Below are 12,889 nucleotides of genomic sequence, written 5' to 3'. Positions count from 1 at the left end.
TCTTAAACTTGTGCTGCAGTGCGAATTTATCCCTTTTTACTGAAAACTTTAGTGTTCATTGCTTGGATGTCTGGTTAGTCTGTACAGTCCCTAACAAAATGGAGCCCAATCAGGATTATTGCCTCCAGATGCTGTTACAGTACTATGGATTTGGAGTGGAGAGCTGGAGTTTTTGTAACTGAAGAGGGGCTGGTCTGCTTTATTTACCTATCACCTCTCCTGATACAAACTATATAACATACACTGAAAGTTGATAGGTGATCTACCTGTAAGATTAATTTGTTTTTCATTGCCTTTTTTTTCTAGTTGCAAAGCATCTATGCAAAGTCAGTTCATTGTAAAGGTATTTTAACATCTGGCGTGTGTTAAAGATATTGAGTCGTAAGACATCTGTTCAGTTGCTAAGAAACTCATATATCTTAGTTTGAAACCTTCATTGTTAAAAGCAGTTTAAATCCCTGAATAATTTTATCAGCCGGAGATAAAATTAAGGCTGTTGACAGTAATGTCTTTATCGTTGGTATAAATGAATGGTATAATAATGGAACATTAACAAGATTTGGGATATTTGTTTTCTTAAGCCTTACAGAATCTTCGCATGTTTTAGCTCTTAATGTATGCAAGTGAAAATTCTGAAGATAAATCCTTTATCAACTTAACCAGCCTTTTTCTTTCTTATATGTACAGGAAATTCCATTGTTTTCCCCCTCTTACAGAATATTCAGTAGCATACCATATATGCTATGATTTGAATATTTCACGACAGTGACATGTTACATAATGCATTTGTAGATTGTAAGGGAACTATGTTGCATTACTGTGGAGAATCATTAGATTAACCTCAGTAAAATGATTAAACTTTGAAATCACCTTGAAAATTGAGAGCACCGTATAAACAAGAAGTAATATTACTGTTGGACAAAACAAAGGGCCGACCTCTCAACTTTGTTTGAAGTCAGTGGGAATTTCAGGTGTTTAACATCTCTCAGAAACTGGTCCAGAGTTAACTATTTTTTTTATCAGTAGCTCTTTCCACTGACCATTTCCACTGTGTTATCTTGCAGTATTTGTAGCAAAAATTCTTTAATAATAGAATATCAGGCTTGGAAGTGACCTCATGAGGTCATCTAGTCCAACCCCCTGCTCAAAGCAGGACCAGACCAAGTACCATCCTTTATTTTATTTTATTTTTGCCCCAGATCCCTAAATGGCCCCCTCAAGGATTGAACTCACAACCCTGGGTTTAGCAGGCTAATGCTCAAACCACTGAGCTATCCCTCCACTGTGCGGTCTTGATACTTTATAGTCTCTGTTTTGCCATTGTTTGAATGAGTCTTCATAATGAATTCAAGTGTTTTTACAGTAAACCATTTAGTTAGGATGAAAGCTGATATTTAAAAGGAGCCAGTGGGATGCATAAAGTAATCCTTCTGTCTTGGAAGGTCAAACTTCCTAATGCGGAGAATATTATTTTTGAAACCAGGAGAGCCATCCTACTGGCACTAAGTGGTTAATAACGAAATGCAATAGTTGTAGTTAATTCAAGGGAAATATGTATACTTTATAAATAAACATTTTAGCACATCCTAGGTAATTGCTGTTTTTATGCTTTTAGGGCATGAATATAGTGGTTCCCTTCATGTTTAAATATGCAGTAGACAACCTCAACCAGATGTCTGGAAACATGCTGAACCTGAGTGATGCACCACATACAGTTGCAACCATGGCAACAGCTGTTCTGATTGGCTGTAAGTGTGATTCCTTAATCTGTCGACAGGTGTTGACTTTCCTCAGTAAGGTTTTGGAATATTAGAGCTCATGACCTTTTTAGCTGCGAAGCATTGGAGATGGTTATTCTAATATTATATTCTCCTACTTTTGTTGATATCCAGCCTTCTGTGGCCTTAGTTCTGTTACCCCAGTTCTGAAAAAAATGGTGCTTATAGAAATTATTTCCAATAATGAATCCTCCTTTAACAAGTTGACCCACCCCAGTACATTTATACAAACAACAGCCACATTAAAAATGAATAAACCCCAAAAGTACATGAAATTTTGGAGCAATAAATGCTATGATTTACCCTTAGCATGAAAGCTGTCGTATATAGGGGAGGAACAACATCTTCTGTCATATTTCTTTATCAAGGCAGTTTTGGAGTTGAGTAAAATAAGTGACTTTAAAAAATGTTCTTTTATTATCCTTCTTCAGATGGTGTGTCAAGAGCTGCGGCTGCCTTATTTAATGAAGCTAGAAATGCAGTATTTGGGAAAGTGGCCCAAAATTCTATCAGAAGGATAGCAAAGAATGTCTTTCTCCATCTGCATAACTTGGATTTGGGTTTCCACCTGGACAGGCAAACAGGAGCTCTGTCAAAAGCTATTGACAGGGGAACAAGGGGCATCAGCTTTGTGCTGAGTGCTTTAGTATTTAATCTGGGACCCACGGTGTTTGAAATGGCACTCGTGAGTGGAATTCTGGTAAGTGTTACTTTTTCATGAGGCATCCTGTAAATTGGAAGGATCATGTCTCACTTTTTGGAAATAATATCAAACGTTTAAGTGTTTTTGCAACAAAACTTACTAAATAAACACAGCATTTGCAAGGTAGCTGTACTGAAAACTTAAAGGAGAGCACACTATCAGTTTTAAGTTTAGTCATTTTAAACTTGTTTGTTTTAAGCTAACTTTAGGAACAATACATGCCTCTGAATACCCTTCTAATTTGTAGTTTTTAGTCACATTTATATCGTTTTTTAAAAATGTTTTTTGTCTCTCCTGTTGTATGGAAAAACCCACGAAGTCAAAAGGGCAAAATGACTATACATAAATTTGTGTCAAATGCGTAAAGTAAACAAACTGGATGAATATAGGAAAAAAGCTATGAGTTTTCAATTTAATTTTTAGCGCTTTGTCTTCAGTAGTATTTTTTTTGTTTGTGTTGTCCCTTATCTTGGATTATTACATGAATATTTGATTCTACACCTTACAAACATTTTTGTTTAAATAATTTGAACAAATGTTTCAGCCTAGAAAGTTGTGAATTTTTGTCTTGCTATCATTTGATTATATCCACCCTGCCAGAGACACCAGGCTTGATACCCCATTCATCTGCATCTCTCGCAGCCTTCTATAGCCTTTCTCTCGCACTGTCTCCAAAAGCTATGCATACTAAGAGTGGGTCATAGTGGGAACATCCTTCCAAGGCCACTACTCTGTCAGTCAAGACCCACCTTTTTTGCAAAGCCTTCAAGAAATTTGCAAACTAAGACACTTACTTTATTCTATTAATACAAAAAGTTTTAAAAACCCTTCCTTACCATTTTGTGCACTAGCCCTTGCTGAGTTGTTTCATTATCTTATTGATGTTACCTTTGTCCTTCCTTTGCCAACTCCCTTCCTGTTACCCTGGTTAGATCAAGCCTGATATTAATTTATAAGCTGTTCAGGGCAAGAGCCATGTCTTTTTTAATCTGTTTTGGGAGGGACCTACCCAACTTTTGGATGCTGTGATACTTTTGAAATAATATTGGTGTCCTAAATCATACTGATGATTAGCATTTTTTCCCCTCCAGTATTATAAATGCGGTGCACCATTCGCATTTGTAGCCCTGGGGACACTCGGTGCATATACAGCATTCACGATAGGAGTTACACAGTGGAGGTAAGGCATTCCTCAAAACAGGTCAGGATTTAAAGATTATTGTTCTCACTGCAACCAATACTCTTTGACTGTGAAAACCTTTATTTTACAGGACTAAATTTAGAATAGAAATGAACAAAGCAGATAATGATGCAGGTAATGCTGCAATTGACTCGCTGTTAAATTATGAAACTGTGAAGGTAAGACATTAAATCTCTTTTTACCATCTTTAACACTATGGTATACAATATAATTACCCACTAACATCTATATATTCAAAGTGAGTTTAGGCGTGTTCAGTTTGAGAGAGCAACTTTTAGTATCAACCCCTGTTCCCTATTCTCCTTCATTTTTTGGTTTACAATATCCTCCACTTTTTGGAACGCCATCTCCATTTCCTGATAGAATCATAGAATATCAGGGTTGGAAGGGACCTCAGAAGGTCATCTAGTCCAACCCCCTGCTCAAAGCAGGACCAGTCCCCAACTAAATCATCCCAGCCAGGGCTTTGTCAAGCCTGACCTTAAAAACCTCAAAGAAAGGAGATTCCATCACTCCCTAGGTAACCCATTCCAGTGCTTCACCACCCTCCTAGTGAAAAAGCTTTTCCTAATATCCAACCTAAACCTCCCCCACTGCAACTTGAGACCATTACTCCTTGTTCTGTCATCTGCTACCACTGAGAACAGTCTAGATCCATCCTCTTTGAAACCCCCCTTCAGGTAGTTGAAAGCAGCTATCAAATCCCACCTCATTCTTCTCTTCTGCAGACTAAATAATCCCAGTTCCCTCAGCTTCTCCTCATAAATCATGTGCCCCAGCCCCCTAATAATTTTTGTTGCCCTTTTGTTGCAGTTAAAACAGTATCTAAAGAATGATAAAGTCTGGTGAATAACTTATTCCAGCTGTTCTCCAATTTTTCCCGTCTGTGGGAGCACTTTTGTAAAAGAGAGTTCCTCACATGGATTATCTCCTGTCATAATCCCCCAATGCATGGACCTCAAATGTGTTATGCTGCAGGAAGACTACCATGAAGGGACATGAAAACCATTGATAGTCCATGGACCAAAGTCTGAGAACTGGATGCCCAAGCTAATTTCTAAACTGATGTGCAAGAAATGCTTCTTTGGGCATTTGTAGAAGCAGAAAGCTGGCCTGGGGGAGGTGTGTTGTTTTTTGGTGTTCGCTTCCAGCCTAAGTGAAGTGAAGCCGTATGGTCACACATTTAGACCAATAATATGTTGTAAAAACATAGTTCTCTTAAAATGGATAATGGTCTCAACTAGGTAGTGTGAAAACTGTGTGCAGGGATTGACAAATCCATTCCTCAGTGACAAGTGGGAAACTTTCTGTAGAGAGTGCTTGAGCCAAAAATGACAATTTCTGCAAAATTTTAAACTTTCATTTAAAACAAAACAAAAATCCCCTATCCTTCATGGTTGCAAAAACCATCTTCTGAATGTAAACCATTTTGATGGTGTCTTTCTGAGCCAGTAGATGGACAATTCTAGTGCATGTGCACTGTTCCAAACACCGTACCTCAACCACAGTATCTGCATGAAGAAGAGTAAATAGCAGCAGTGAAAAGGGACCGGCACAGATTCCTGTGGGCAGCCCCGAAACTGCCCAGAGTCATATCAGTTTCACGCTTCTACTGCTGTGGAGAAGGACCCATAAATGGAGATTGGATGAGGAGTAAAATCATGAAGACCTTGCCATCCTCACAGTATTAGGGAAGTTCTGGCAGATAGAGAAGATGGTCAACCAACACAAAAGATGAAGCACCTGAGCTAGGTCCAGGAACAGCAATCTGGTGAAGATGCCAGGTGGGCTCTGGTCTTCTCACCAGGTCATGGCCTTGGCCCTTGCTGGTTGGGCTTCTGTATCCTCACCTTTTGGACCTGTCTCTGGGTATTAGAGTTAATGTCACACCGAGTAGATATCGAATAAATTTTTGACTGATGTGACATGTTACAATGAATCTTATGTTTAGCTAAAGTACACTGACTCTAGTACATTTTTAAGAATGTCACACCTTTCTACCTTTATCTATCTTGTAGTATTTCAATAATGAAAAATATGAAGCCCAGCGATATGATGGATTTTTGAAGACCTATGAAAATGCCTCACTGAAGACTACCTCTACCTTAGCTATGCTGAACTTTGGGCAAAGCGCTATATTCAGTGTTGGCTTAACAGCTATTATGGTGCTTGCTAGTCAGGGAATCATTGCAGGTAATTGACCTGACTCTAAGTAAAATGCAAGTTCCCTTTTGCATTAATAAGTGAACTGGATTAAAGTATTTTAGAAAGACTGATACTGCTGCTTCTGGTACTGTAATTATGAATTCTTGTTGTTTTGGGGATGGATGTTTCATTCTATTTTTTGGTAACATTTTCTTCTAGTTTTTCTCTTTTTCATGTAGCTAACACTCTAATTGAGCTATCCTTGCCAGTAGTAAAACAAAATTCTAGAACAACATAAACATGGCTGCAGGATAACGTAAGATAATTTATGTTTACCTGTATTACTGGACTGCAGGCATTTTGAACTAAATGCAATTTTTTTATCACATTTTTGGTTTTGACTTCGTCACAATGACAGTGGTTTGGTTTTTTTTAATTCTTTTTATCCCACTTTGTTTAATTCTTTTTGTTGGACATGGACATATCTAGTGTTTGTTTTATTGCTGGGATAGTGGGTGAGCATTTGCCTTCTCATCTGATACCACTGTATCTTCATTCTGTCATGTATGTGCGTGGTAGTGAGACCTGTGCTTTAGAAACTGGTTCTCCTCTTTAAAGGAGGAGACCATATTATACTTGCAAATTCACTGACTCTAGAAGGTGAATAATCACTTGCATCTGTGACATTCTTAAAGTTAAATACAAGTATTCAGTAATTTAAAAAAAAATCCCAATCTGGAGTACTAACTGTATGAAAACCCTGTTCTGTTATGTTGTTTACAGGGCAACAGAAGCTTTCCATCTAATTGTCAGAATATTGCTCCATTGACAATTATGACCATGAATTCAAATGTTAATTCTCTGTTAATGCAGTTCACACTTAGGGGCGGAGGGAGAAATCTTTTCTTGGACCTCCAATTTGAGTTTATAGAAAAATCATAGAATCATAGGACTGGAAGGGACCTCGAGAGATCATCTAGTCCAGTCCCCTGCACTCATAGCAGGACTAAAAGTATTATCTAGGTCATTCCTGACAGGTGTTTATCTAACCTGCTCTTAATCTCCAATGATGACGATTCCACAACCTCCCTAGGCAAATTGATTGCAAATTGATTGCTTAATTATTTGTTCCATTATCTTTCCTGGTACAGAAGTTAAGATGACTGGTTTGTAATTCTGTAATAGTCCTTATTTCCCTTTTTATAGATTGGCACTATATTTGGCCTTTTCCAGTCTTCTGGAGTCTCTTCAGTCTTCCATGACTTTTCAAAGATAATTGTTAATGGCTCAGATATCTCCTCAGTCAGCTCCTTGAGTGTTCTAGGATGCATTTCAGCTGGACCTTTGAATATCTTCCTGTTCAAAGTATTTGGTACTGAGTTCCTCATAGTGTCACACAGTATCCTAGGTGTGGTCTCACAAGAGCCACATAGAAAATTTCTGTTCCCTCTCTGGTCCATGAAATGATGCCCCTATATCTAGGTTCCACTGATTGTTTCTTATCTATATTTTTAAGGTCCTTTAGAACTCATTGAAAAGAGAGAAACAGTGGCGTTTGCAACATCTCCCAGTCTAGAATTTTCTGTGATTTTATAACTATGCTATCAGCTTCTTTTTCCAAATAATTTAATATCTTAATGAAATCAGTATAAGTGACGACTGTGGCACTTCACTGGACAAAGTGTGCTCCTCCAAGAATGATTTTTCTTTTGTGTTGTTAAACACTTGTGTCCTGTTGTAAATGTGGTATAGCACAGACTATGCTGGATTTCACACTAACAGTCCTAAATTATTTATGTGCCATCCTGGTAAAATACTTAACATAAATGCTGTCTCTCCCCTATCTTTGTTTTAAGGGAACTTGACAGTTGGGGATCTGGTAATGGTGAATGGACTGCTATTCCAGCTTTCTCTACCGCTTAACTTTCTGGGAACAGTGTACAGAGAGACTAGGCAAGCTCTCATAGATATGAACACCTTGTTTACACTCCTCAGTGTAGACACAAGAATTAAAGTAAGTACTTTAAAAAAAAGTTACCAAGTACTTCAGCATTAATAGGGTATTTTTTTTTCCTGGCAATGTTCTTGCTTCATCCTCTGTTACCTTTTAGAGCTAATTTCTGTTTTACAAGGAGATGCTGTGTAAGGAAGCTCTGTTCATTCTGTTTAAGTGCAGTTAGTAGAACAGCTTTTGCTTTTAACTTGCAGAGCCTTTTGGTAAGAGAGAATGTTATTTCACAGAGAAGCTGTATTGGTGTTGAGATTTTTTTATTTTAGTGTTTCCACCATGCTCTTAAGTCTTTTAGTTGTAATTAATGATGCAGAATTTATTATGCAAAAAAGCTGACTAGAAGCTGAATGATCAGAAGAGAAATTTTTGACCTTCAGGGGAGGAGAGGAATGAAACACAATCTTCACGTGTGTGGCTGAAATAAATGATTTTTAACTAGTTAAAGCTAAAGCATCCGCCTTTCACTTTTTGAATTAGGAAATTGACTGTTAAGCTTGTTGAGCTGTTTGAAATACGTTCTGGGCAGTGTGTAAAGTGGCACTCTTTTTTTAATAGGACAAAGAGCTGGCTCCACCGCTGCACATCACACCACAGACTGCTACCATCGCCTTTGATAACGTGTATTTTGAATACCTTGAGGGGCAGAAAGTCCTTAATGGAGTGTCTTTTGAAGTCCCTGCAGGAAAGAAAGTGGCCATTGTAGGAGGTAGTGGGTCAGGGTGGGTAAATGGACTGTGCCAAATTCTGCATCATTGATTGGAGTTTGAAAATATGATTTTATTCTGCTTTGGCGATTTTTTTTTTCTGTGACACTTTTATATTGATTGAGCTTTACAAATGCTAAACTAAAATTTAACCTTTATTTCAACCCTTCTCTCAATTTTAGAAAAAGCACAATAGTCAGATTACTATTCCGCTTCTTTGAACCCCAGAAAGGAAACATTTATGTTGCTGGTCAGAATATACAAGACATCAGCTTGGAAAGCCTGAGAAAGGCTATAGGAGTTGTACCTCAGGTATAGTGGTTTATAATATCCCAGATGTTGTCCTTGATAGTGTAACTTTTAATATTCAGAAGCTCTGGTTCAAATGAAAGACAAGGTTCGCACAGTTGTGTTGTCAGGCTTAATTTGAAAGTCTCTCTTGCTTCAGTATTTCAGGAACCCTGATAACTTTAATATTTGAAACGTCAAGGAGATATTACTACTGGAAATGAAGAGGTTTCTTGCACAATGTTTTACATAGTCATTAACACTTGTTGTGAGATGGTAAAACTAGAGCATGTATTATAAAGATCTTAATTATTTCACTCAAAATATATTTTATATCTGTTCAAGATATTGAAACATCTAATTACGTTTTCCCAGAAACATTTTTCCCTTAAGGGCACAGTGGAAGAGTATAAGCTAATCTGTACTGGGGTTTTTTTTTCCAACTTGCACCCATGAAGTATCAATCATATTTTCATGTTTAAAATACGCTTTACAATTGTAGGATGCCGTTCTATTCCATAACACCATCTACTACAACCTCTTATATGGCAATATTGGTGCATCAGCAGAAGAGGTGTATGCAGTAGCAAAGTTGGCAGGAATCCATGATTCTATTGCCCGAATGCCCAATGGGTACAACACACAAGTTGGTGAACGAGGACTCAAGCTCTCAGGTAAATCCATAAAGATGTACATTCTTTGCACCCTTTTCACTAGCTCCAAACTATGTACACAGTTCACACATCACCTCGAGATGTCATTAATTTGAAGTTCTTAGCTGGCATGTAATAAGTGTAGAGTTAAATATTAAAACCAGTGGCTCAAGATCTCTGTATTCTCGAAGGTATTTAAAGGAATATATTTTCAGGGGACATTAAGTAATGTCAGAATTACATAGACTTTTTTCCTTCTAGTATGGTGTGTGGGGGTCGTAGAAGAACATGTATGAATAGAATTGGAATGTCGGATGTGTTTGGTTTGATGGTGTGTGTTGCTGCTTATGTTGTGTTGTAGGTTTACACAAGTGTTGTAGACCTTCCAAGTTTGGATTTTTAAATATAAATGTGGAGCTACTACATTTTTTTTTTTTTTTTGAGTGAGCTCTGTTATGCGGTATCTCAGTACAGTACATTGGAAATTGATCCTTTTCATAGTAAAAGGGATTTTATAATTTTATGGTAGCTTGCTATTTTGAATTCGATATAAATTAATACATGACGCATTGCATTCTGTCAGTTAAGGTTACTGGCTGTATAACACACCTAATACAAAACCTAGAAAAGCCAGTATCCGAGGGGTAGCCGTGTTAGTTTGGATCTGCAAAAGCGGTAAAAAGTCCTGTGGCACCTTATAGACTGACAGAAGTATTGGCACTTATGGGTACACGTCTGGCTCCAGAAGCCTCCTGCTGCGAGCCAAGCCCAAGAAAGAAACCAACAGAACTCCACTGGCCATCACATACAGTCCTCAGCTAAAAACTTTCCAACGCATCATCAGTGATCTACAACCCATCCTGGATAACGATCCCTTACTTTCATAGGCCTTGGGAGGCAGGCCAGTCCTCGCCCACAGACAACCCGCCAACCTGAAGCATATTCTCACCACCACCGACACACCGCACCATAGTAACTCTAACTCAGGAACCAATCCATGCAACAAACCTCGATGCCAACTCTGCCCACATATCTACACCAGCGACACCATCACAGGACCTAACCAGATCAGCCACACTAGCACCGGTTCATTCACCTGCACGTCCACCAATGTAATATACGCCATCATGTGCCAGCAACGCCCCTCTGCTATGTACATCGGCCAAACTGGACAGTCCTTACGTAAAAGGATAAATGGACACAAATCAGATATTAGGAATGGCGATATACAAAAACCTGTAGGAGAACACTTCAATCTCCCTGGACACACATAGCAGATTTAAAGGTAGCCATCCTGCAGCAAAAAAAACTTCAGAATCAGACTTCAAAGAGAAACTGCTGAGCTTCAGTTCATTTGCAAATTTGACACCATCAGTTCAGGATTACACAAAGACTGTGAAGGGCTAGCCAACTACAAAAGCAGTTTCTCCTCCCTTGGTGTTCACACCTCAACTGCTAGAAGAGGGCCTCATCCTCCCTGATTGAACAAACCTCATTATCCCTATCCTGATTTTGCTTGCATATTTATACCTTCCTCTGGAAATTTCCACTGCATGCATCTGATGAAGTGGGTATTCACCCACGAAAGCTTATGCTCCAATACGTCTGTTAGTCTATAAGGTGCCACAGGACTCTTTGCCACGTCTAAAAAAGCAAGGAAATTAAAAGGTAACATACCCTGTGCTGCTCCACCCAGAGACACACACCTCACCCAGCAGCACAACCACCATATACTACAGAGATTGTACCACAACCTTAACTCAGTAGGGATGCCAGCCTTTCAGCATCACCCTGCCAAAATTCCACCTCCATACCACAGTCAGACCGGACTATCTTCTCTCTCTTCCCACCACTGCCCCTTCTGCACAGTTCTGTAAAATTACACATATGCATGTTTGAGGAAAGTGGGGGTGGAAGGCTGGCATCCTTACTGGGACAGAGTTAAGTGGGTGATAGCGAGTGATGGATGACTGATTGCATGGCTGTTAGGAAATGTCTGGATGCCTTACCTTGTTTGTTTGTAGGGCTTTTGGGGTGGGTGGATGTGGGGGGTTTAAGATGTAGAATTTTGTGGTTTTATTGGTGTATGTGTGCATGCGTACGTGTTTTTAATTGAGTGTTTCAACCTTAGCCATCTTTTAAACCTAAAGTTTTATTTGGAAATAAGCTGTTAGATTTGTGCTCAAGACATTGTCAACATTATTAACCTATGAATTGTACATGTTGAATAATGCAAAACTAAAATCATTGTTTATCTTGCGGGATGGAACAATCGTAACAAGAATAAATGTTACATTTTACGTAGTAGTCTGTATTCTTATGGTGCTTACAAATATTTTATAATATATAGCTGCATGGAAGTGGAATGTGGTAGCCATTTCATGAAGTACTCCCACGCTTATTCTGCTAATGGAATTGATTTTCCTCGCTGGTGGATATTCTGGAAAGTGCAAGGTGTGGTGATGACAAAACTCGTAGGTGCCTGAATCCATTTTCTGTTATAGGTTTCAAAGATGTAAGGCAACATCTGCTTCTGACCAAATCCATATGCCAGTGTATGCAGTGGTGGTGTGCATTGTTCTTAAAGTGCATGTTGAAAGAAAATATCTATTCAAAGCCATATTGTTATCTCAGTAATCTAAAAGTTCCCAAAGAAAGAAGTGCTTTTGTCCATGACTAAAAGCCACTTGATGAAATTTAAATGAAATATATGAGAAGATTAAAGTTAATGTCTGAAAATTGGCATATTTGAGCATTTGCTTTATTTCACAAGGAGAATTTTGTTCCCTTTTTAAAAAAGAACTTTATTAGAATAACATAAAAGTGAGGACATTACTGGAGAGGTGGAGAGAAGTGGGTTATCAGAAAAGAGTGATTGCATGACATGGAGGCTGTGTGCATAGAGGGTTGGGGAGGGCATTCCAGGTGCAGGAGAAAGCATAAAGGCATTTGTGGACACTTGAAGGGAAGCAGAATTTGTATAGCCCAAGGGCTGAGTGAGGGAGTAGAGGAAGATGAGATATAAGCAAGACAGAATGATGTAGAACCTAGCAGATAGGGATAAAAACATTTTGGCCAGTAACATTCTGTATGACTTGCAGGATGCAAGCTGGCTTTATTCTTACACTGTTTTCTCCAATACTGCTAATATCTCAAACCCTGCAACTTCAAACAATGGCCCCACCATCAGAAATGGCTGTTGTAAAATCAAATTTTGTGTCTTGAAACACACTCCTCCCATTAGTTATGTGGAGAAGTTCTTGCCTTTCTGACCTTGAGACTCTTGGGCAGAAGTCTTTTTTTGAAAGTTGAGGAAACATTTACACCATTTTACACTTTGTCACCATGGTGATCTTGATTACACACTCAACACACGTTTTTATGGAAGAAGCACTTACATTGCGGT

At 38.5% G+C, this 12,889-nt stretch overlaps 1 protein-coding gene across 1 annotated transcript in view; it reads left to right on the top strand.

Moving 5' to 3' along the window:
* The window catches only part of ABCB7 (ATP binding cassette subfamily B member 7), a 65,402-nt gene that overhangs the window by 40,929 nt on the left and 11,584 nt on the right, over positions 1–12,889 (top strand). Inside the window, exons 5-13 of the mRNA XM_077827243.1 lie at positions 1,616–1,748; positions 2,210–2,478; positions 3,573–3,661; positions 3,753–3,840; positions 5,701–5,875; positions 7,684–7,841; positions 8,394–8,557; positions 8,725–8,854; positions 9,333–9,504. Coding sequence (XP_077683369.1) covers positions 1,616–1,748; positions 2,210–2,478; positions 3,573–3,661; positions 3,753–3,840; positions 5,701–5,875; positions 7,684–7,841; positions 8,394–8,557; positions 8,725–8,854; positions 9,333–9,504 — 1,378 coding nt within the window. The remainder of the gene's footprint in view (positions 1–1,615; positions 1,749–2,209; positions 2,479–3,572; positions 3,662–3,752; positions 3,841–5,700; positions 5,876–7,683; positions 7,842–8,393; positions 8,558–8,724; positions 8,855–9,332; positions 9,505–12,889) is intronic.

This window comes from Eretmochelys imbricata, chromosome 9 (genome assembly GCF_965152235.1).
Source record: "Eretmochelys imbricata isolate rEreImb1 chromosome 9, rEreImb1.hap1, whole genome shotgun sequence".
Lineage (NCBI taxonomy): Eukaryota > Metazoa > Chordata > Testudines > Cheloniidae > Eretmochelys > Eretmochelys imbricata.
This window is presented reverse-complemented; position numbering and strand designations above follow the sequence as displayed.